Genomic DNA, 23,741 nt, shown 5'->3' on the forward strand with positions numbered 1-23,741 from the left:
ACGTGTATGTAATGTGTATATGTTCAGGAAAGTTCTTTGCTTTAATAGTCCAATCATTCACTTCTCACTTCTCCAAATTCACTGGTATCAGACAATTTTTCTACTGTACACAGAATTTAACATTTATGAAATTTCACTAGGCTTTGGTGCTTAAAAATAAATGGTTACCGCTCAAGAAGGTTCTAGTTGGTTTCAGAGAGAAATTTGTTGCTCGTTGGACACACACAAACTGATTTCCTCCAATCAGTCATTTCAGTGTCTCGCCGAAGAAACTTGCCCCATCTTGTGTTTTCCAAATGATCACCTCTTCTTCCAGGTCACCACAGAGTTCCTCTTGTTTTCCTTATTTTAAGAGAAACACTCTAGCCAGCCATTTCCTCTTGTAAGGACTACAAGGGTTTTTTAACAGGCTGAACTCAGAACTCACAACCCGTCTTCAAAATAGGATTTTAACAAGCTTGCCATGTTACAGCCTCCAAAAACCACTGCAGAACTCTCTCTCTCTCTGTTTGCAAAGCCACATAACCCCTCTTAGTGGGCATCTGCTGCTTTAAAGGCAATCGCCCATTTACTCCACAGCAACAGTCCAATTAACATCTACTTCTGAAGTCTCCATAGGCATCCTTCAAAGTTTCTGTAAAGTCACTGTGGACATGAAGTCTCTGCTTATGTATAGCTCTTGCATTTCAACGGAGATGACTTTTGTGAAATGATAATGTCTGTTTGTGACGAGACCGACACTAAATCCCCCACAATCCATCTCTTTTAAAGACATATTAATTTATAATATAAAATATAATATACACTGTAATGCATACTTCTCTCCTAATGACTATACGAAAAATATGGAAAAAAAATTAGGTTGCATGAGGTGAAAAGAAAAGAAAGCTTTTACTTAAATGTGCTGTGGTGTCCATAGGGGTTCTTGGGCCTCCATTGAGAATGACTGCTCTAAGATATTCCAAGCCGTCATTAAACTGGAAAGGATACAGAAAAGATTCAAGAGAATGTTACCAGGACTGATGGGCGTGAGTCACAAGGAGAGACAGAACAGTCTGTGACTTTTCTCCCTGGAGATTGCAGGCCAAGCTGTAACCTTGCAAAGGTATATAAAAGCATGAGTGCCTTGGAGAAGGTTAATAGTCAGGTTAATGAAATCTAAAGGTCAAAATTGAAAGTGAGGGGGAGAATATTGAGTGACAACACAGGGTGACAGAGGAATGAGCTCCCAGAGGAGGTGGCAGGGACAGGTACAATTGCAACAATTTCAAGATTCAAAATTTTTTTATTGTCATGTAATAAAACAGATGTAATATTCCACAAGATTTCATTTAGTCTGATATAAGGCAAAAATTTGCCATCAGCAGAAATTGCCCGGCAGCCCTTATAATCAGATAAAGAGAAGCAAAAGAGAGTCCCTTCAGAGACACTGAGTGTCCATGAATTTGCAAGATGGTTGGTATGGATGTTTTGCTGTAAAACTGAATCTGAGGCTGGTTATTGTATTTCTGTTTATTTACTTGAGCAACAGAATCTAGTGTGGGACAATGTTCCTCATTCTTTCTTCAGTTTTAAAAGCATTATTGAACTATTTCCAGTACTTTGGACAGTGCGAATCCACGAATTTAAATTTAGATACACAACACGATAACAGGCCCTTTCGGCTCACGAGTTCGTGCTGCCCAATTACACCCATTGACCTACAACCCCTGGTACGTTTTGAACGTACACAGACAACGTGGGATTTGAACTCCTGTCCCGATTGCTGGCGCCAAGAGCGTTGGGCAAGCCGCTACTCTAACCGTGCCGCCCTTAAAAAAATCGTGCAGACACGGGCAATGTAAAAACTCCTCACAGACAACTTGGGATTTGAACTCCTGTCCTGATTGCTGGCGCCAAGAGTGCTGGCCAAGCTGCTACTCTAACTATGGCGCCCTTAGAAAACTCGCGCAGACACGGGGCAATGTAAAAACTCCTCACAGACAATGTGGGATTTGAACTCCTGTCCCGATTGCTGGTGCCAAGAGTGTTGGGCAAGCCGCTACTCTAACCATGGCGCCCTTAGAAAGGCCATCTAACACATTGAGATTTGCAGCTGCACCATGTTCAGACTGTGAACCCAGTCACACCTTGAGAAGCATGTTTCTTCATTGTCCTGGTGACTCTGCCTAGTCTTGACATTAGAATGTTTGGAGGCAATGCGTAGGTGCCCATGGTCTGGGGCCTCCGTATCTGCGAGCTGAATCTACCTCTTTCTTCCACAGTTGGCGCTGTGCTGGCCCTGATGTGCTACACCATCCTCTTCCTCAAGCTTTACTCGTACAAGGACGTAAACAAATGGAGCAGAGAACAGAGCAAGGCCAAAGTGAAGATGCTGTCGAGATCTTTGTCAGGTGAGAGAGGGATGGATTTCATTTTATCCAGCGGTTCTCTTGACATTTGGATGCCCAGGAACCCAGCGGGTCGAGCAGTTCTAACTGCTTCAAACATTGATCGGCACAGCCACAACTTTCTCATTCCCGTGATTCAACATCCAATTATGACTGACTGTTCCTTTCTGTGAAGCAAGCTACTCATTTTTTTTTTCCTAATGGTCTTTCTTTATTTATAATTTAAAAACTATATTAAATTCTTAACAGCAGATTGAGTGGAAATTATAGAATCTCAAGTCCAAACTCGTTAGTATCCAGTGGCAGGCACTAAATTGGTTCTTTCTGTGGATTTAATGAGGTGTCAAAACGTGATCCCCACTCAAGGGACTTGATGAAAGAAAACATAAAATGAGCATCTGTGAAAATTGCAAGGAAAAGCCACATGGTAAAAGGTCTCTCATTTTGGGTGAGGAGCTAATAAAGGCACAGACTGAAATGGAATTGAAATTCAGAATGCAGTGAGAAGTTTGTTTTGCATGCTATCCAAGCAAATCAACCCATACTTGGGTACAACAGGTTTGTTTCCTGACTACCTTTCTTGTGTATTATGTATTTAAAAAATGTAGACATACAGCATAGTAACAGGGTCCTTCAGGCCTACGAACTTTTGCTGCCCAAATATCCCAATTAACCTTCAACCCCCCCCCATGCATTTTGAAGGGTGGGAGGAAACTGGAGCGCCCGGAGGAAGCCCATGCAGACTCGGGTGGGGGATGGTACAAACTCCCTGCAGACAGCAACCAGATTCAAAACCCGAGTCACTGGCGCAGTCATAGCGTGGCACTAACTGCTGCGCTAACTGTGCCGCCCCCAGGTTTTTTTTAAATGCAGAATTTCAGTGCATATGTACATTGTACACTGTATATGACAATGAACTCATTATCGGGTCAACATAAAAGACCCTGGAACTATTACAGAATGGGACCTGAGCATCCGCACCATCAATGTTTATCCTTCCAGCAGCATCACAGAATTTGATCAATGTTCCATTGCTCATCCTGCTTTATAAACTCACTCTCAAGCTCTGTGAGATGGTCTGTAGCGATGAAGCTACTGCAAATACAAAGCAGAAAGGTGGAGGATGCTTAGGGAGGACTTGCGAGGGGTTCTGGATCAGTTTGTCTCACTGAGACAGGAAAGAGATGGTAGGATGAAAAAGTCATTGTTGACGAAGAGGTGGGACAGGTAGCCAAGAGGAAGAAGGAAGTATGCAAATGCAAGCATCTTCAGGAAGGGGTCATGAGAATTGTATATTAGCCAGGAAATAACTTTAAAAAGAACTTGGGAGAGCTAGAAGGGTCACAAGAAGGCCTTGGCAAGTGGGATGAAGGAAAACCCAAAGATGTTCTACAAGTACGTGAATAACGGAAGGAAGATGAGAGTGAGGGTAGGACCACTTAGAGAAAAAAGGGGAACATGTACCCTCAGGTTGGAGTGCTTGATAAATACTTTGCTTGTGTTCACCAAGCAGATGGACCTTGGAGAATGTGAGGTCAGTGGACCTTGGAGAATGTGAGGTCAGAGGAGAACAGGGCGCGCTTGTGCATATCATGGTTAAGAAAGAGGAAATGCTGGATCTATTTAAAAACATTTGGATTTGTAAAGCCCTCAGGATGGATCAAATTTTACCAGGAAGATTTCAGGGGTGTTGGTGCTTTTTGAAGGGTAAGAGGAAACTGAAGCACCCAGAGACAGGGAGAGCGTACAATCTCCTTATAGACAACGTGGGATGCCAATCCAGATCGTGATCGCTGGTGCTGTAACAATGTTGCGCTAACCGCTACGCTTACCATGACGCCCTTGTTTAAGAAGGTTGAACTTAAAGGTGGAGTATGTGGTTAATGCAGGATTCTTGAGTGTGGAGAAACAAAGGGATCTTGGGGTTGAAGTCTATAGATCTCTCAAGGTTGTCATGCAAGTTTACAGGGTAGTTAAGAAGGTGTATGGTGTGTTGGCCTTCATTTGTCAGGGGATTGAATTCAACCAATGAGATAATGTCGCAGTTCTATAAAACTCTGGTTCAACCACACTTGGAGTATTGTTTTCTGTTATGGACACCTCATTGCACGAAGGAAACCTGAGGATCCAGAGGAAACCCACGTGATCACAGGGAGAATGTATGCTGGATCTGAACCCAGGTCATTGGAGCAGCAATGCACTAACTGCACCGCCCTCTGTGCAAAAATGACCCATGTTGGCTGCACCAATCAGTCCCTAGCCCTGAACATCAGTCCGAGGACTTTCCCACAATCATCATACCATTTGGGCATTATGTCTATGCAGGCTTCATTTAAGGAACCATCCTGCTTGATTTGCTCCCCTGTTGAGTGGCAGAGTGTCCTTACCTCTGATGCAGGAGGCAGAAGCTGATGGTGAGGGTTTGATGTTGCGATTGGAAGCTGGTGATTGACGTTGAGCACTGGAATTTTATATCTCCCTCCCTCGTTGGTATTGTTGAAGGTTGTAAATCCCATTTACAATAGCATTGCAATCCCCATGATGCCCTTCACTTGTGTGCAGATTGACTTGCCTGAATAACACACAAAACAAAGCTTTTCACTGTACCTCAGGGCACGTGACTGGAAACATCAACACTTTCTCTCTTTATAGGTGCTAACTACATGCTGAGTATTCCCACCATTTTCAGTTCTTGATTCATTTTATAATTGAATGGAATGAACTTGTGATGATTGTATCTGTCCCCCAATCTCAGGAATTTCTCTTTTCTCCCTGGTTAGTTCTAAAATTAATGCTAGTGTTTTTCCATGAGCCTGTTTGAAGAGTTAGAAACATAGAAATGTAGAGCATTACAGCACACCACAGGCCCTTTAATTCTGTGCCGAACTATGTCTTTGCCCACTGACTTGCACCCAGTCCATAGTCCTCCATACCCCTCACATCCACGCACCCATCCAAATTCTTCTTAAATGTTAAAAGTGAGCCTGCATTCACCACTTCAGCTGGCAGCTCGTTCCACACCCCCACCACTCTCTGTGTGAAGAAGTTTCCCCTCATGTTCCCCCTAAACTTTTCCCCTTTCACCCTGAAGCCATGTCGTCTGGTTTTATCTCACTTACCCTTACCTACACTTACTCCGTCTATTCCCTTCATAATTTTAAATACCTCTTTCAAATCACCTTGCCACAGGAGATATATCAATAAGATTGGAACAGTGCAGAAAAGATTTATGAGAATATTGTTGGGACTTAAGGAACTGAGTAACAGGGAAAGGTTAGGAATGCACCAGTCTTACATCATCCATAGGAGGTAAAGACATCAACATTTCTGGCCTGAGTCCTTCTTCAAGGTATAAGCAGAAAGCAGGCAGATGCCTGAATAAAGACTTGGAGATAAGAATGGGAGGAGGAGTCTAGACCAACAAACAAAAGATGTTAATTGGATATGATAAGAGGAAAGGTTAGAATTTATTCTGGATCTGTGAAACAAGACAGAGGGAAAAGGGAAGAGAGAGAGAGAGAGAGAACAAGAGGAAAGTGGGGGGGACGAAGATGGGGAGGGGAGGTTTAACAGAAACAGGAGATGTCGGTATCGATGCCATCCAGTTGGAGGGCGTCCAGACGAAAGATGAGGTGTGTTCCTCCAATTTGTGATTTGTGGGTGATCTCAGTCTGACAGTGCATGAGACCATGGACAGACAGGTCAGAAAGGGAATGGATGGGGAATTTAAATGGGTGGCCACCGGGATATCCACAGCGCCAAGGTGCTCAGTGAAGAGATCTACCAGTCTGCACCATCTCTCCGATGTAGAGGATAAGTACGTGGAGAACAAATCACAACAGCAAATAGAAAAGGCTTGACAGAAGGGCAAAGTTACGGTCGTCATGGGGGATTTAACACGCAAGAGCAATTTGTCCGTGAACTACTCTTTACAGGCGATGCCGCTTTAGTTGCCCATTCAGAGCCAGCTCTCCAGCGCATGACGTCCTGTTTTGCGGAAACTGCCAAAATGTTTGGCCTGGAAGTCAGCCTGAAGAAAACTGAGGTCCTCCATCAGCCAGCTCCCACCATGACTACCAGCCCCCCCCACCTCTCCATCGGGCACACAGAACTCAAAACGGGTTTACCTACCTCAGCTGCACCATTTCATCTGATGCAAGGATCGACAAAGAGATAGACAACAGACTCGCCAAGGCAAATAGCGCCTTTGGAAGACTACACAAAAGAGTCTGGAAAAACAACCACCTGAAGAAACACACAAAGATCAGCGTATACAGAGCCGTTGTCATACCCACACTCCTGTTCGGCTCCGAATCATGGGTCCTCTACCGATATCACCTACGGCTCCTAGAACGCTTCCACCAGCGCTGTCTCCGCTCCATCCTCAACATTCATTGGAATGATTTCATCACCAACATCGAAGTACTTGAGATGGCAGAGGCCGACAGCATTGAATCCACACTGCTGAAGATCCAACTGCGCTGGGTAGGTCACATCTCCAGAATGGAGGACCATCACCTTCCCAAGATCGTGTTACATGGCGAGCTCTCCACTGGCCACTGAGACAGAGGTGCACCAAAGAAGAGGTACAAGGACTGCCTAAAGAAATCTCTTGGTGCCCGCCACATTGACCACCGCCAGTGGGCTGATCTCGCCTCCAACCGTGCATCTTGGCGCCTCACAGTTCGGCGGGCAGCAACCTCCTTTGAAGAAGACCGCAGAGCCCACCTCACTGACAAAAGGCAAAGGAGGAAAAACCCAACACCCACCCCCAACCCACCAATTTTCCCTTGCAACCGCTGCAACCGTGCCTGCCTGTCCCGCATCGGACTTGTCAGCCACAAACGAGCCTGCAGCAGATGTGGACATACCCCTGCATAAATCTTCGTCTGCGAAGCCAAGCCAAAGAAAAAGAAGATTGGGAAAATCGAGTTGGGGCTGGGCCTCAAGAGAGTGAATTTGTAGAATGCCAAGAGACGGCTTTTTGGAGCTCATCAACAAGCTGTACTGGATTGGATGTTGTGTCATGCAGTGGGGGTGATGAGAACCTTGGGGGGGCAGTGATCACAAAATGAAGGCGTTCAATTTGAGATTTAATGAGGAGAAACTAAAATGAGATGTGTGGAAATTTCAGTGGAGTAAAGGAATTACATTGGTATTCATGAGGAACTGGCGAAAGTTGATTGGAAGAGGGAACTAGTCGGGAAGACAGTAGAGCAATAGGAGATGGGAATTCTCTGAGGAGAGGGCAGGAGAGATATAGACCAAAAGATAGGAAATATCCGAATGGAAAATGCAAGAGTGGCTGACAAGGGAAATCAAAACCAACATAAAAGCAAAAGAGAGGGAATACAAGGAAGCAAGAATTAGTGGGAAGATCGGGGGGGTGGGACGTTTTTAAACGCGCAGAAGGAAACAAAAGGTCTCAAAGGTGAGAAAAGTTGCAGTATGAAAGTATGCCAGCAAATAATATCAAAGAGGATACAAAAATCTTCAAGTTTATTAGGAATAAAAGAGAGGTGAGAGTAGATAATGTTATGGAGTCCAGAGAACCCCAAAAACCAGCAACAATAGATACGCACCACAACACAGGGTTACTTAAACAAAAGTAGTTCTTAATTATAATTGAACAAGAAAACAGAATTAAACTTTAACTTATTACTTAACCTACCTAACCTACTTAATCCCCCCTCTAATACTAAGCGCAGGTGTGTGTAATGTGTATTTAGGCTTAGAAAAGTTCTTTGGATCACAGTCCAATCTCACTGGTTGCAGGCCATTCTTGTACTGTGTACAGAAGTCAACATTAACAAAGTTCACCAGACTTTGGTGTTCAACAGGCAAATGGTTACCACTCAGGAGGGTTCTTGCTAGTTTTCAGAGAGAGTTTCCTTTTCCAGGACGTCCGCAACTGATCCCTTCTCAATCAGTCTTGCTGACGAAACTTGCCTCCTTCAGGGTTCTCCAGATGATCCGCTTTCTTTCAGGTCACCTTTCAGACCGCCAGTCTTCTCCTTTGACCAGGCAGCCTTCCAAAGTTTGCCAGTTTGTCCCTCTGGAACTGATTTGTGTGACTCCTTCTTTCTGTTTCATTCCCTCCCTCTCTGAGAGCAAAACTGTCCTCCCTGCCTGCAAAGATCACACGCTCTCCCAGGCCAACTGCTGAATGTTGCTACTTTGTTGCTCTTTTGCAAAAAGCACCCTGCAAAAGTCCTGAAAAAATTCGGTGTTTTAAAATGTTTGTGTGCAACCTGTTCTAGCAATTCCTTCCAAACCACCTCTAAATACTCTGTCACAATAGGACCACTAGAAAATGACACTGGAGAAATAATGAGATGACAGAGGAGCTAAATGCATACTTTGTATCAGGGAAGGGAAGTGAGAAGGAACTCAGAAAGCTGAATGGTCTAAGGGTGGATAAGTCTCCTGGACCAGGTGGATTGCATTCTGAAAGAAATTGCGGTAGAGATTGTAGTTGCATGGACATTGATATTTCAGGAATCCATAGATAATGGTATGGTCCCAGAGGACAGCCAAATCGCAAATGTCACTCCACTATTCAAGAAGGGACGAGATGTTCACAATTTACATTCATGATCTGGATGAGGGGATTGGATGGAATATCTCCAAATTTGCAGATGACACTAAGCTAGGAGGGGTTGTGTGCACGGAAGAGGGGGTCAGGGAGCTCCAGTGTGATTTGGATCAATTGAGGGACTGGGCAGATCCATGGCAAATGTGGATCAATGTGAGGTTATCCACTTTGGTCATACAAACCAGAGGGCAGATGACTATTTGAATGGCAATAGATTGGGAGATGGGGAAGTGCAGAGAGACCTAGGGGTTCTTGTGCACCAGTCTCTGAAGGCGAACATGCAGGTACAGCAGGCGGTTAAAAAGGCAAATGGTAGGTTGGCCTTCCTATCAAGAGGGTTTGAGTCTAGGAACAAGGATACCTTACTGCAGCTGTACAGGGCCTTGGTAAGACCCCACCTGGAGTATTGTGTGCAGTTTTGGTCACCTTATCTAAGGAAGGATGTTCTTGCAATGGAGGGAGTGCAGAGGCGATTCACCAGGCTGATACCTGGAAGGGCAGGAATGGCTTATGAGGAAAGATTGCGCAAATTGGGATTGTACTCGCTGGAGTTTAGAAGATTGAGAGGGGATCTCATAGAGACCTATAAAATTCTGGCAGGACTGGACAGAATGGATGCAGATGGAATGTTTACATTGATGGGAAAATCCAGAACCCGGGGCCATGGTTTGAGGATAATAGGCAAACCATTTAGGACTGAGATGAGGAGGAATTTCTTGACCCAGAGGGTGGTGAATCTGTGGAATTCATTGCCACAGAGGGCAGTAGAGGCAGGTTCATTAAATCTATTTAAGAGGGAATTAGATCTATTTCTTCAGTATAAGGGTATTAAAGGTTACGGAGAGAAGGCGGGGACAGGGTACTGAACTTTAAGATCAGCCATGATCTCGTTGAATGGCGAAGCAGGCTCGAAGGGTCGAATGACCAACTCCTGCTCCTATCTTCTATGTATGGACCTTAAACCCCAGATCCCTCTGCGCATCACTGCTTTTAAAAGTCCTGCCATTAACTGTATATGTTCCCTTGCATTTATTCACCCACTTGTCCAGATTAAACTCATTTTTTGCCCATATCTGTCTCTGATCTAAATCCTGTTGTGTTCTTTGATAGCCCTCTGTACCAGCCTTTCTCAAGGCCTATACAGCACCCCCCACCCCAGGGGTCACAGCACATTTAAGGGGAGCCACGGAGTAAAATCATAAAATATTTTTATGCTTTTTATGTAGTTGGTCAGAGAGAAGTAAAGAAGAAACCAAAGCTTGACTGGTTCACAGGTTCATAGGGAAGGGGGCCCAAAAATTTGGAGGGGTCCTAAGGGGGCCAAAGCCCTTGAAAATAGCTGCTCTGCACTGCCTGCAACTCCACGAATCATATTGTTACAGCAAAGTTACTAACTCACCCACCTAATGTGACAGAATATTTAGGAATATTTTTAGGAGGTAAATTTATAAAGATAGAGTAGGTTACATACACACACTTTAAAACAGATTTTATTTGAAAATACTGGAGAATTCATATTATGAGGAACTTTACAGAAACTGTGGAAATAAATGGACTATTATCTTCAAAGCTACAAGCAGGAGACATGATGTCTATTGATAGCTACTTGCAGAGTTTTGGAGTGATCACAGAAAGGTCACTGATGGGTTGATGTTTACCTAAAAACAACAGATGAACCAGAAGCCTGACTTCTGTTGTTTGCTGGAGAAGGTCAGGTGTTTTTTGCGAGAGAGAGAGAGTCACACAGGCTTTCTGGCAGTTTGAGAGTCTGAGTGTCTGTCTCAGAGGGAGAGGGAGACTGAACAGTGTCAGCCAGGAGAAAGTTGTTGGAACTGAAACATTAGCTCTAGAGTGGAGGTCGGCCTACACTTGTGGTTCATGCAAGAGGAGAAAATGAGCTGTCTAGTGTTTCTCTTGAAATAAGAGGAACAGAAAGGAACTCTGTGTTAGCCTGGAAGAAAGAGGTTATTATCTGGAGAACCCTGATGGGGTAAGTTTCATCAGCGAGACATTGAGGTGACTAATGGTGGTACCTCAGTTGTGGAAATCCTGGAACAACAAATCTCTCTCTACAAAACCTACAAGAACCTTCCTGAGCGATAACCATTTACCTTTCAAGCGCCAAAGGCTGGTGAACTTTATACATGTTAAATTCTGTGCACAGTGTAAGAATTGCCTGCAACCAGAGAAATCGGAAGAAGGAGAAGTGAGATTGAACAGTGAACCAAAGAACTTTCTTAAATTTACACACACATTACATACACGTGCGCTTAGAATTAGAAGGGGGTTAAGTTAAGTAAGTTAAAAATAGAGATAAGTTAAAGTTTGATTCTGTTTTCATGTTTAAAGATAATTAAAAACAACCTTTGTTTAAGTAACCATTTGTCGTGGCGAGTATCTATTGCTGCTGGGCTTTGGGGTCCTTTGGGCTCGTAACAATACTCTTTCATCCATGTCATTTAAATAGGTATCTGAAGAGTTAGGATATCAAAGGTTGTGGGGAGAAGGCCGGGGAGTGGGGCTGAGAGGGAGAATGGATCAGCTCATGATGGAATAGTGGAAAAGACTCAATGGGCTGAATGGCCTGCTTCTGCTCTTGTGTTCATAGAATGGGACTAGGCCAGAATGGCCACATGGATGGGTCACATGTTCCATGTGGTGAGGCTCCATGACTAGACTCTCAGTTGCAAAGTCTGAATGAGATTTACAGAAATATTCTCCCACCGCAGGATTGTTTGATCCTTTTACTGATGTTAACGAAGTTTGTTTGCCACATGCAATAAATTGGATTCTCTTTGCAGCTCCTGGGTTGAAGGAAAATGGTGAACTAGTACAGTCAGCAGTTATGTATCCAGGAAACCTGACGTACAGAGGTGAGGAGTTTTTATGGCACTTGTGAGTTATGGTTCTGACCCATTGTTTGCTTCTGAAATATGTTCCGAAGAAGGGTCATCGGCCTGAAAATTAACTCTCTATCTCTTCCTCAGATATAGGTTGACCAGTTGAGGATTTCAGTATTTACATAAGAACATAATAGGAGCAGGAGTCGACCATCCAGCCCATCGAGGCTGCTCCGCCATTCAATGGGATCATGGCTAATCTGATGACAGGCTCATCTCCACCTACCTGCCTTTTCCCCATGTCCCTTAATTCTCCTACTGTGTAAAAATCTCTCCAACCTTAAATATATTTACTGAGATCGCCTCCACTGCTTCAATGGGAAGCAAATTCCATAGATTTATCACCTCTGGGAAAAGCAGTTCCTCCTCATCTCCGTCCTAAACCCTAATACCCTGAATCTTGAGGGTGTGTCCTCTGGAGGGTGTTCTAGTCTGCCCCACCAATGGGAACAACTTACCTACCTATATCTTTTCTGTGCCATTTTTATTTTCCATTTCTACATACAATCCTAAGTTAGTTTGACTTTTACACCATGTGAATGCTGCTGTTTGATACTCCCATGATACTCTCACGACAGCAGACACAAGAGACTGCAGATGCATGTCCTTCAGATTCTGTGGATCGTCAACAGCTGGAACCGTGTATTCCACCTCTTCCTTTCTTCTAAAGGCCCAGCAGATTCCCAATTCCTACTGTGATATCAAATGAGTGACACCAGTTGGGACTCCAAAAGAGTCGAGAGAGCGGGGACCTGAGACACAGTGCTGCTGAGCAGGGGTCTACTGCCCGGTCATGATATGCCGATGGTTCAGTACAGGCTTTAAATGGCCTGTTAAAGGAGCCATCGGTGTTTTTTTTTTTAAATCTTGCAACCACGGAGATCTACACCCAAAATGGTGGTGTCTGTGCTGAGCAGTGACCACACTCTGGGGGAGCAGCGAACTGGCACAGGGCGACAGAAACAGGGAGAACAACTTCCCCCCCCCCCTCCTTTCCAACCATTGAGTGGCATGGGAGATGACTACAGGGAAGGTGCCCATGGCAGCAGACCAGCAAGGGACTCAGTGGCTGAAGGACCCACTGAGGCTGCGGGTGGTTGGTGACTTGCAATCGAAGGACACACATAGGCTCCTGGCGATTTGTAGTTGAAGGACCCATGCAGATTGTGGGCTGCTGGAGACTGGCTCTTGGGGTTGTGCAATAGGAAATTCTCGTCAGTTGAGTAGGTTATTGTTTGGTACAACACTATGGGCCAAAGGGTTTATACTGTGCTGTAGATTTCTGTGTTCAATGTTCTATTTCCGCCTCAATCCTATTTCAATAGTAGAAGTAAAACCAGAAAGTCTGCAGACTCCATGGTTGAAGTAAAAACACAATTCAGGAGGTCAAACAGTGCCCTTTATGTAGCAAAGCTTGAAACATTGGTGATGTATCTTTATCTTTGCAATATAAAGGCCACTTTGAACTGCTGAGTTTCTCCAGTGTTTTGATTTTACTTCTGATTCAATAGTAACCTTCTCAAGGAAAGAGATCTTTTTTTTTAAACTAAATTGTTTATTGTCATGTGTACCACAATACAGTGACAAAATTTGGTTTGCATGCTATCTCTATCTTCTGTAACAGGGAGTGCCATAGTACTATAATAAAGATAGAGAGTTGAATAAATGTAATGAATAGGAGCAGCTTGCAGTAAGTCCCATGGCACTCAAAAACGCTCCATGCCTGTTAATAGTGCAGCAGGATCAGTGAATCAGTAGCTTCTCCCTCCCCCCACCCTTCACCTCTGTACCTTTGGCACAGAGAAGAAGCTGCTTGTCCTTGATTTGCTCTTACAATATATTTAAACAGTCACCTTGAAACCTCCTCTTCGGAGGGAGTCAAACCCAGTCTTGCAATGTTTCTTGATGTTCCCGGTTGATTGGCTAATGTTTGCCTTCCGGCCCAACTTTCGAAGCAGATGGGCTGGGCTAATTAGTACTGGAGTCCGTTGTGAGAGTTGGGGGCAACAAGTAAGCCTGTTCTGCCCTCTGCTGGCAAGACTGCAAGAATCTGCACCCCTTTTTGACTTCTTGTTTCCTTCAAGTTGTAGTTTATCCACCAACAGGGGGGAAAAAACTTTGTTTCTAATTTTAAATTTAGACATACAGCACAGTAACAGGCCTTTCCAGCCCATGAACCCATGCTGCACAATAAACCTACAACCCCCGTACGTTTTGATGGGTGGGAGGAAATCCATGCAGTCATGTACGAACTCATTACAGAGGACGCCAGATTCGAACAAAAGTCACTGGCACTGTAACCGGGCTGCCCTTTTGGGTGGAGGTTTGGGAAAAGCTGAGATGAAAACTTACCACTTTCACAAATTTTGGCCACCCTGCTCTTTTCCAAGGGAATATTAAAGAATTGATCTGCAATTTTGTATATAGCTCCTTCTCTGAGCTCAAGGTGTTAATAAGCATTGATGAGGAGGAATTTTTCTGCTGATGGATGGTTTAGTCAAGGAAGGTGGGTAGGAATTGGGGGCAATATCTAAAATATATTCTAGATCAAAGAGTTGCTATGATCTGTACAAAGTGAAGGGAGGGAAGTTTAGGGGAGACGTCAAGGGTAAGTGTTTTTACACACAGAGAGTGGTAGGGGCCTGGAATGCCTCGCTGGGGAAGGTGGTGGAGGCTGGAAGAGTAGAGGGTTTTAGACAGGCATGTGGATGAAAGAAAAATTGAGGGTTATGAGGTAGGAAGGGTATAGAATTTTTGGTTGGAATATATAGGATGGCACATCATCAGAGCTGAAGAGCCTGTGTCGGGCTATAGTCTTCTATATAAATGAACTCAGCCAGCACCATCATGGGCATCAGTCTTCACTCCATTAAGGACATCTTTAAGAAGCGATGTCTAAAGAAAGTAGCCGCTGTCGTCAAGAACCCTCACCACCCATGTACAGGAACATGAAGACAAACATCCAATGTTACAAAATCAGGTTCTTCCCCTCTGCCATCAGATTTCTGAACAGACAATGAACCACAGACACGACCTCACTTTTTTCCCTTCTTTTGCACTAATTTTTTTTTAAAGCACATTTATGAAACTAATTTATAGCATTTTTTTCACCCGTAATGCACAGTTACTGCAAAGCAACAACTATTGTAACACGTGTTCATGACAATAAACCTGATTCTGTTTCTACCTAAAGGATGACACAAGCTGATTTAATTGGTGATTCTTTAAAAGCGATTGGACAGATACTTGAAAGAACATTGCTGAAAGTGGGGGAAATAAAGGAGATAGTTTTGAGAGCACTCTCCAAGCCAACACAGGCATAATGGGCAGAAGGGCCTCAGTCCCAACTGCGTGTGTTTTGTTTCATCCATCACTTTAATTTTCTTCCATCAGTGATTTTTTTTTTTGTTTGTTTCCATATTGTTCCAGACATGTATTACTTCCTGCTGGCGCCCACCCTGTGCTACGAGCTTAATTTTCCCCGGTCACCCCGCATTCGCAAGCGGTTCCTACTGAGGAGAATGTTTGAAATGGTGAGCAACTTTGGACGTAGTTCAAAGTTCAGGTTTATTGTCAGAGTACATGCATGACATCACATACACTCCTGACGTTCTTCAAGGCCTCTTAAATATGACCCCTCTGGGCTAGTGAATAATGACGGAGGAGATTGAGGGTTTTATAAAGTCATGAGGAACACAAAGGAAGCAAATCCTCACAGATTAAATGATTCAGGAAATAATAGGCATGGGTTTTAAGGTGAGAGGCACCTGAGGGACAACTTTTTCCACACAGGAGGTGATCTGTATCAGGATGAGCTGTCAGAGGAATCTGAAAAAGCTGGGATAATAATGTTCGAAAGACATTGGGGTGAGAAGGATATGGACCAAATGCAGGCCAACTAGGACAGGCCCAAAGTGCCCACTTGGTGAGCATGGGGGTGTTGGGCTGAAAGGCCTGTTCTATGGTATATGACAGAACCTGTCCATCCTGGACCTAATCCAAAGTGGTAATTTACTAATGAAGTTAATTCCTTTGTAAATGCCATGGTCCGGTTCCATATTCTTACTTTCTGCCCACCCCCTGCCCAGTTCCTAGAATTTGGAATTCCTTGCTGCTGTCTCCAACCCAAGGACACAAGCAGCTGATGAAGAATTTCTTCCTGTCTGATCCGTGGATCAGTTAGCATAATAATGAGTATGTGGTTAGCTTAGCGGAGAGTGTGCGGTTAGCTCAGCGGAGAGTGTGCGGTTAGCTCAGCGGAGAGTGTGCGGATAGCTCAGCGGAGAGTGTGCGGTTAGCTCAGCGGAGAGTGTGCGGTTAGCTGAGCGGAGAGTGTGCGGAAACCTTAGCGGAGAGTGTGCGGTTAGCTCAGCGGAGAGTGTGCGGTTAGCTCAGCGGAGAGTGTGCGGTTAGCTCAGCGGAGAGTGTGCGGATAGCTCAGCGGAGAGTGTGCGGTTAGCTCAGCGGAGAGTGTGCGGTTAGCTTAGCGGAGAGTGTGCGGAAACCTTAGCGGAGAGTGTGCGGTTAGCTCAGCGGAGAGTGTGCGGTTACCTTAGCGGAGAGTGTGCGGTTAGCTTAGCGGTGAGTGTGCGGTTAGCTTAGCGGAGAGTGTGCGGTTAACTTAGCGGAGAGTGTGCGGTTAGCTCAGTGGAGAGTGTGCGTTTAGCTCAGCGGAGAGTGTGCGGTTAGCTCAGCGGAGAGTGTGCGGTTAGCTCAGCGGAGAGTGTGCGGTTAGCTCAGCGGAGAGTGTGCGGTTAGCTCAGCGGAGAGTGTGCGGTTAGCTTAGCGGAGAGTGTGCGGAAACCTTAGCGGAGAGTGTGCGGTTAGCTCAGCGGAGAGTGTGCGGTTACCTTAGCGGAGAGTGTGCGGTTAGCTTAGCGGTGAGTGTGCGGTTAGCTTAGCGGAGAGTGTGCGGTTAACTTAGCGGAGAGTGTGCGGTTAACTTAGCGGAGAGTGTGCGGTTAGCTCAGCGGAGAGTGTGCGGTTAGCTCAGCGGAGAGTGTGCGGTTAGCTCAGCGGAGAGTGTGCGGTTAGCTCAGCGGAGAGTGTGCGGTTAGCTCAGCGGAGAGTGTGCGGTTAGCTCAGCGGAGAGTGTGCGGTTAGCTCAGCGGAGAGTGTGCGGTTAGCTCAGCGGAGAGTGTGCGGTTAGCTCAGCGGAGAGTGTGCGGTTAGCTCAGCGGAGAGTGTGCGGTTAGCTCAGCGGAGAGTGTGCGGTTAGCTCAGCGGAGAGTGTGCGGTTAGCTCAGCGGAGAGTGTGCGGTTAGCTCAGCGGAGAGTGTGCGGTTAGCTCAGCGGAGAGTGTGCGGTTAGCTCAGCGGAGAGTGTGCGGTTAGCTCAGCGGAGAGTGTGCGGTTAGCTCAGCGGAGAGTGTGCGGTTAGCTCAGCGGAGAGTGTGCGGTTAGCTCAGCGGAGAGTGTGCGGTTAGCTCAGCGGAGAGTGTGCGGTTAGCTCAGCGGAGAGTGTGCGGTTAGCTCAGCGGAGAGTGTGCGGTTACCTTAGCGGAGAGTGTGCGGTTAGCTCAGCGGAGAGTGTGCGGTTAGCTCAGCGGAGAGTGTGCGGTTAGCTCAGCGGAGAGTGTGCGGTTAGCTCAGCGGAGAGTGTGCGGTTAGCTCAGCGGAGAGTGTGCGGTTAGCTTATCGGTGAATGTGCGGTTACCTGAGCGGAGAGTGTGCGGTTACCTTAGCGGTGAATGTGCGGTTACCTGAGCGGAGAATGTGCGGTTACCTGAGCGGAGAGTGTGCGGTTAGCTTAGCGGAGAGTGTGCGGTTACCTTAGCGGTGAATGTGCGGTTACGTTAGCGGAGAGTGTGCGGTTACCTTAGCGTGAGTGCACGTTAAAAACGTAGCAGTGAGTGCACAGTTATCGAAGCAGTTAGTGCAACACCATTACAGCGCCAGCATCCCAGGTTCTAATCCAGTGCTGTCTGAAAGGCGTTTATATGTCCTACCTGTGAGCTGCGTGAGTTTTCTCTGGGTGCTCCTGTTTCCTCCCACCCTCACAACGTACAGGGTTGGGCTTCAAGGCCTGGAAGGGCCTATTACCATGCTGTAGTATTAAAATTAAAGTAGAGGACTGTAAGTAGAGACATGAGTCCATAGACACTGGCATGTGGAGCAAAATAAACAGCAGGACAGGCGGCATCTGAGGGGGCAAAGAGATGGTCAGTGTTTCAGGTCGGGACCCCACATCAGGACTTGTGTCCTGACCTAAACTGTCCACCATTGCTTTGTCTCCAGTGCCTGAGTCGATGAGTTTATGCAGCAAGTTATTTTTTTTTTCACTTATTTTTTTCTTTAAGGGAAAGGAAAATGTACGGTGTTACAGGTTAATTAATCAGCTTCCACCATGCTATAAATTTTTTTAAAAAGAACGAGAGAGAGGCTGGTGAGTATGCAGGTACTGGAGATGGAATATTTGAACCTGTGGAGGAGGTTCACCAAGCAGATTCCAGAAATGAGGGGGTTAGATTCTGAGGAAAGATCGAGTCACCTTGGACTATATTCATTGTAGTTTAGAAGGATGAGGAGGCTGTCTTTTGAGCTGTATAATTATTAAACTAATGAAAATATCTTATCAGAAATAAAAGCAAAGACTGCTGAAATACTCATCGTTACAGCCAGAATCTGTAGAGAGAGAAAAACAAAGTTAATGTTTCAGGTCATATGCAAATGTTTGCTTGATATAATGTTTTTATTTTCAGTATCCAGCATAAGGGAGAACCATCTTCTAATTGAATCGAGGCCATGTAAAGTTAACACAAAATGATGTTGGGGATCTTGAACTCCAGGCCAGAGTTCCTGAAGTGGACACTTGGACAGTGTAAATGCAGCAGTGGAGCTCGGGTAGATTGGGTTAAAAACAGAGCTTTTGGCACATTGGCCTTCATATTGTAAGTCAAAGTCTTGAGTACAGGAGTTGGGGTGTTATGGTAAAGTTGTATAAGAAATAGGTGAGGCCAAATTTGGAGTCTTGTGTGCAGTTTTGGTCACCGAACTGCAAGGACATCAATAAGATAGTAGGAAATTTACTAGGATGTTGCCCAGACTTGAGGAGCTGAATTATGGGGAAAGGTTAAACAGGTTAGGACTTTATTCCCTGGAACATAGAAGAACGAGGGGAGATTTGATAGAGGTATTTAAAATTATGATGGGTATAGATAGATCAAATACAATTAGGCTTTTTCCACTGAGGGTGGGTGAGATACAAACCAGAGAACATGGGTTAAGGGTGAAAGGGGAAAGGTTTAAGGGGAACAACTTCACTCAGAGAGTGGTGAGAGTGTGGAACGAGCTGCCAGCTGAAGAGGTGAGTAAGGGCTCCATTTTACCATTAAGAAGAATTTGGACAGGTACATGGAGGGGAGAGGTATGGAGGGCTATGAACTAGGTGCAGGTCAGTGGGACGAGGCAGTATTCTGCAAAGTCTAGAAGGGCCTGTTTTCTGTGTTGTAACGTTCTGTGGGTACCAGTTTAGGTGGAATGACCTCCTGTTCCTGTGCTGTGGATTAGCTTTCCAGCATTGCTGTTCAGTTTTCCTTTCACCCTGTTCCTGTTTCATACCTGCTTTGTTTTCCTTCCAGATTTTCCTCATCCAGTTGCAAGTGGGATTAATTCAGCAGGTGAGTGGCCGAGAATCCCTGGCTCCTCCTGTTCTTCACTGGGACCCTGCTAGCCTGTAAGTGGGATTAATTCAGTAGGTGAATGGCCGAGAATCCCTGGCTACTCCTGTTCTTCACTGGGACCCTGCTAGCCTGTAAGTGGGATTAATTCAGTAGGTGAATGGCCGAGAATCCCTGGCTCCTCCTGTTCTTCGATGGGATCCTGCTGGCCTGTAAGTGTTCGTCAGATCTTCCTGGGGCAAGAAAGTGAACTCAGCCGTGTATCTCATCACCATGGCAGCCAGGGACAGTTGACATTTGAATTAATCCTTTGAGTTTTTTTTCTTTGTTGCCACGGGTGGTTGTGGCAGCTGGATCGTTGGGTGTATTTAAGGCAGAGATTGATAGGTTCTTGTTTCGCCAGGACATCAAAAGTTATGGGGAGAAGGCCAGGAGTGGGGCTGAGTGGAAAAATGGATCACCTCATGATTGAATGGTGGGGAAGATTTGATGGGCTGAATGGCCTATTTCTACTCTTATGTCTTATGGTCTTATTTTTTATTATTCGAACCTCATCCCAGTGGATTTTCTGTGTTTCCACTGAGTGTTTCCATTCCACACCAGCCGCAGTGAAGCAGGGGGTTTCAACCTGAAATGTCAACTGTCCCTGGATGCAGTTTGAACCATTGCAGCAGATTTCAAGATTCCCTTTTTGTCTTATAATATTACAGAACACAGTATTACACAAAATTTCTTTCTGCCTGCTGTAATGCAGAGTCACCATTAATGTTGCCCAGCATCCCTTACAGTAAGAGAGAAAGAGAAGCCAAAGAGAGTCCCTTCAAAGTCACTGAGTGTCTGTGGATTTGCCTCCAGCGCTCCTGTAGCCTCTGCAATTGCACAGACCCCTGTTCGATGCATCAGCGACCCGAGCTTCATATCCAAACCTCTGACGCGGTCAGGAAATCGTCAGTCCCCGAGGCCCCTTCTTGCCCTCAGCACCCCGTCAAATCTTGGTCTGATACTTGGTTCCCATGAGCTAGTCTCCAGCATCCCGCGCGGGTCCCCCAACCACACATCACCCACAGCCTGTGCGGGTTCCTAGGCCACTGAGCACCTCACTGGTCCACTTCGCTGCTCACCATCCTGTGGGGTCATCTCCTCTGCTCAAGATTCCAGCATCTGCCATCTCTTATGCCAAATGGTACACAGCAATGACCCACAATCATTGCTGAGTTGGTGACTGGGTGATTTGGTTTAACTTTAGCATCAGAGATCAAATTTTCCCTGGAATCAAAAGAATCAACCCTTTTTCAAGTACTACCTTTGGATTTGGATCCATAATCTACTTGAGAGATCTATCCTGGAGTGGGTGTAATCTTATTTCCAGGTTCCTTTTATTGTCTTGTAACAATACATTAAATTTGTTACAAACATGAAATACTTTAACTTTTGTTCAAGGCAGAATCACCGTTAGTGTTGCCTGGCGCCCCTTACAGTAATGGGAAAGAGAAGCAAAAGAGAGCCCCTTCAGAATCAGCGTGTCCATGCATTCAACTCCAACGCTCTCGCAGCCTCACAGACTCCTATTCAAACCTTCAGTAACCTGAGCTCCAGGTCTAAACCTCCAACATGATTAGGAAGCCTTTAATGCCTGACGTCCTTCTTGCCCTCAGCACCCTCTTGAATCTCGATTCGTACTAACCATCTGAGACGTCTCATATTCATGAAACAATGCTTATTTATTTATATATATGAATACTTGTCTTGCGTATGCATTGCTTGCCTATACGTGTCTTATGTCTGGTTGTGTGTCTGCGTGTTTTATACTGAGGACCAGAGAACGCTGTTTCGTCAAGTCGTACTTGTGAAATCAGATGACTACGCCAGTGTCCGGCAGCCCGGATCCCGCGTGAGTCCTTTGACCCACACAGGACAATTTCAAGCCGATTGAAAGGATGGGTTAGATAGTCTTGGGCTTCAGTTCACTGAAGTTGGAAGAATGAGTGATGACATTTGAAAATAAGATCCTGACAGATTCCGATGAGGCTGATGGTTCTTCTTATGGAACTGGAGGTCATAGTTTAGACAAATGAGGCTTCTTTTCCTTCCAAGTCTTGTCATTTATTTCGAGTGCATGGAAACGGGCTCTTCAGCCCAAGGAGTCCATGTCCACGAACTGGCCAGCCTACCTGAAATCGTCCCTTAGGCCTGATTTCGGCCCATATCCCTCTCAATCCCTGTCCATATTCCCATCTAAGTGTCTTTCAAACTCACTTGCACCACTTCCTCTGGCAGAAGCCATAACACACTCTGAAGAAATGGCCCCCTCAGATCCCTCTCACCTTAAATTTAATTGGTTTAGGATACCCTTACCTTGAGAAAAGATCAATGACTATTGACCTTATCTAATGACCTTATTTTCTCTGACACTGAAGACAATGGAGGCAGAGTCTTTGAATATATTTAAGGCAGAAAGAAATGAATTCTTAATCATTCCCATCTAGGCCTGTTTTTATGATGGTCATGTGGAACAATCTAAGCAGTAAGGCTCCTCAACTCTTTCTCCGTTATGTCGATGACTACATTGGTGCTGCCTCCTGCGTCTATGATGAGTTCATCAACTTTATCCTCTTTGCTGCCAACTTTCACCTTGACCTCAGATTCACTTGGGCCATCTCTGGTAACCCTCTCCCCTTTGTTGATCTCTCTGTCTCCATTTCAGGAGTCAAGCTACCTTCAGACATCTTCCATCAACCCACCAACTCCCATATAAGCCTACTCCTGCCCTGTCTCCGCACATCCGCTCCCAGGGGCGAGGCTTTCCATTCCAGGACGTCCCTCCTTCTTCAGAAAATGTGGCTTCCCCTCTGCTTGCTTTCTCTAGAGCATGAGAAGCGTAGATTGTCTTTTTCCCAATTTCAAATATCAGAGGACGTGGGTTAGTGGGGAAGGCTTCACGGAGATTTGTGAGGCCACCAAATTTGGTCCATATTGCAAGAGAATTGAAGAACAAGAAACATCTTGGTGCAGTGATTCATGGCCTACGTCAGGCAGTATTGCACTGCTGTTTTTCCGGATTTCCGACAAAGGGCCCAGACCCAAAATGTTGCTTATCTTCAACTTCCTATGAATGCTACATGACCTGCATTTCACCCCACGTGTCCCTGCCGCCCAATTAACCTACTCCAGTTCTCCAGTTCAGAAGAACTCAGTGAAACATTTTTTTAACTGGGTTCGATAGGGTAGATGTGGGGAAGATGTCTGCCCTGGCTGCAGTATCCAGAACAATACGCCAACCTGGAGAAATTCAGCAGGTCACGGATCCAGGCCCAAAACATTGGTTACCCTTCATTTCCTATGGATGGTGGGTGACCTGCTGAGTTTACCCAGCACGTTTGTGCCTTGCTCTCAACTTTTCTTGTTTAGTTGCAATGTCTAGAACCAGGGATGAGAGCTTCAAAACTCGGGTTGTCAGTCAGTCTTTGGGACTTGAGACACAAGAATCTGCAGATGTTGGAATCTGGAGCAAAAAAGGCAGCCTGCTTGAGAAACCAGTGCTGTTCAAACCACTGAGTTCTTCCTACACACTTTGGAGTTTATTCAAGGGCTCACTTCCTGAGTGTAAGGGATGAGTGCAGGAAAGTATTTATCCTGTTATATTAATTAGCTTCCTTCTCTCTCGTGGCATATGGTTTTAATTTTTAATCATTATAATTGTACATGAACACGTGGCTCCTCAACTTACCATGGGGTTGCATTCCGGCAAATTGAAAAAATCCCGTTCAAAAAGAATATCGCACCTACCAAAACTACATTTTGAATACCTTCATTCCACACTGAAAATAACATTAACCTACACAGCTGAAAGTACACTGGCCATGACTTTCATTGAATAATGGAGGGTCCATGTTTGGCCATTTCCTGTTTAGACCATAAGACATCGGAGCAGAAATAGGCTATTCAGACCATTGAATCTGTCCCGCCATTTAACCATGAGTTGATCCATTTTCCCTGTCAGCCCCACTGCTTGGCCTTCTCCCCATAACTTTTGATGCCTTGACTAATCCTATCAATCTCTGCCTTAAATACACCCAATGAGCTGGCCTCCACAACCGCCCGTGGCAACAAACTCCACAGATTCACCACCCTCTGGCTGAAGCAGTTCCTCTGCATCTCTGTTCTAAGTGGACAGACTTCAATCCTGAAGTTGTGCCCTCTTGTCCTAGACTCTCCCACAGTGGGGAACAACCTTTCTA

The 23,741-nt window shown here is 45.4% G+C and overlaps 1 protein-coding gene across 1 annotated transcript in view; it reads left to right on the forward strand.

Annotated features, from left to right (window-relative positions):
- The window catches only part of LOC138751987 (diacylglycerol O-acyltransferase 1-like), a 174,960-nt gene that overhangs the window by 119,497 nt on the left and 31,722 nt on the right, over positions 1-23,741 (forward strand). The window contains exons 7-10 of the mRNA XM_069915110.1: positions 2,265-2,393; positions 11,787-11,858; positions 15,315-15,418; positions 19,465-19,503. Coding sequence (XP_069771211.1) covers positions 2,265-2,393; positions 11,787-11,858; positions 15,315-15,418; positions 19,465-19,503 — 344 coding nt within the window. The remainder of the gene's footprint in view (positions 1-2,264; positions 2,394-11,786; positions 11,859-15,314; positions 15,419-19,464; positions 19,504-23,741) is intronic.

Source organism: Narcine bancroftii, chromosome 1 (genome assembly GCF_036971445.1).
Source record: "Narcine bancroftii isolate sNarBan1 chromosome 1, sNarBan1.hap1, whole genome shotgun sequence".
NCBI classification, from domain to species: Eukaryota; Metazoa; Chordata; class Chondrichthyes; order Torpediniformes; family Narcinidae; genus Narcine; species Narcine bancroftii.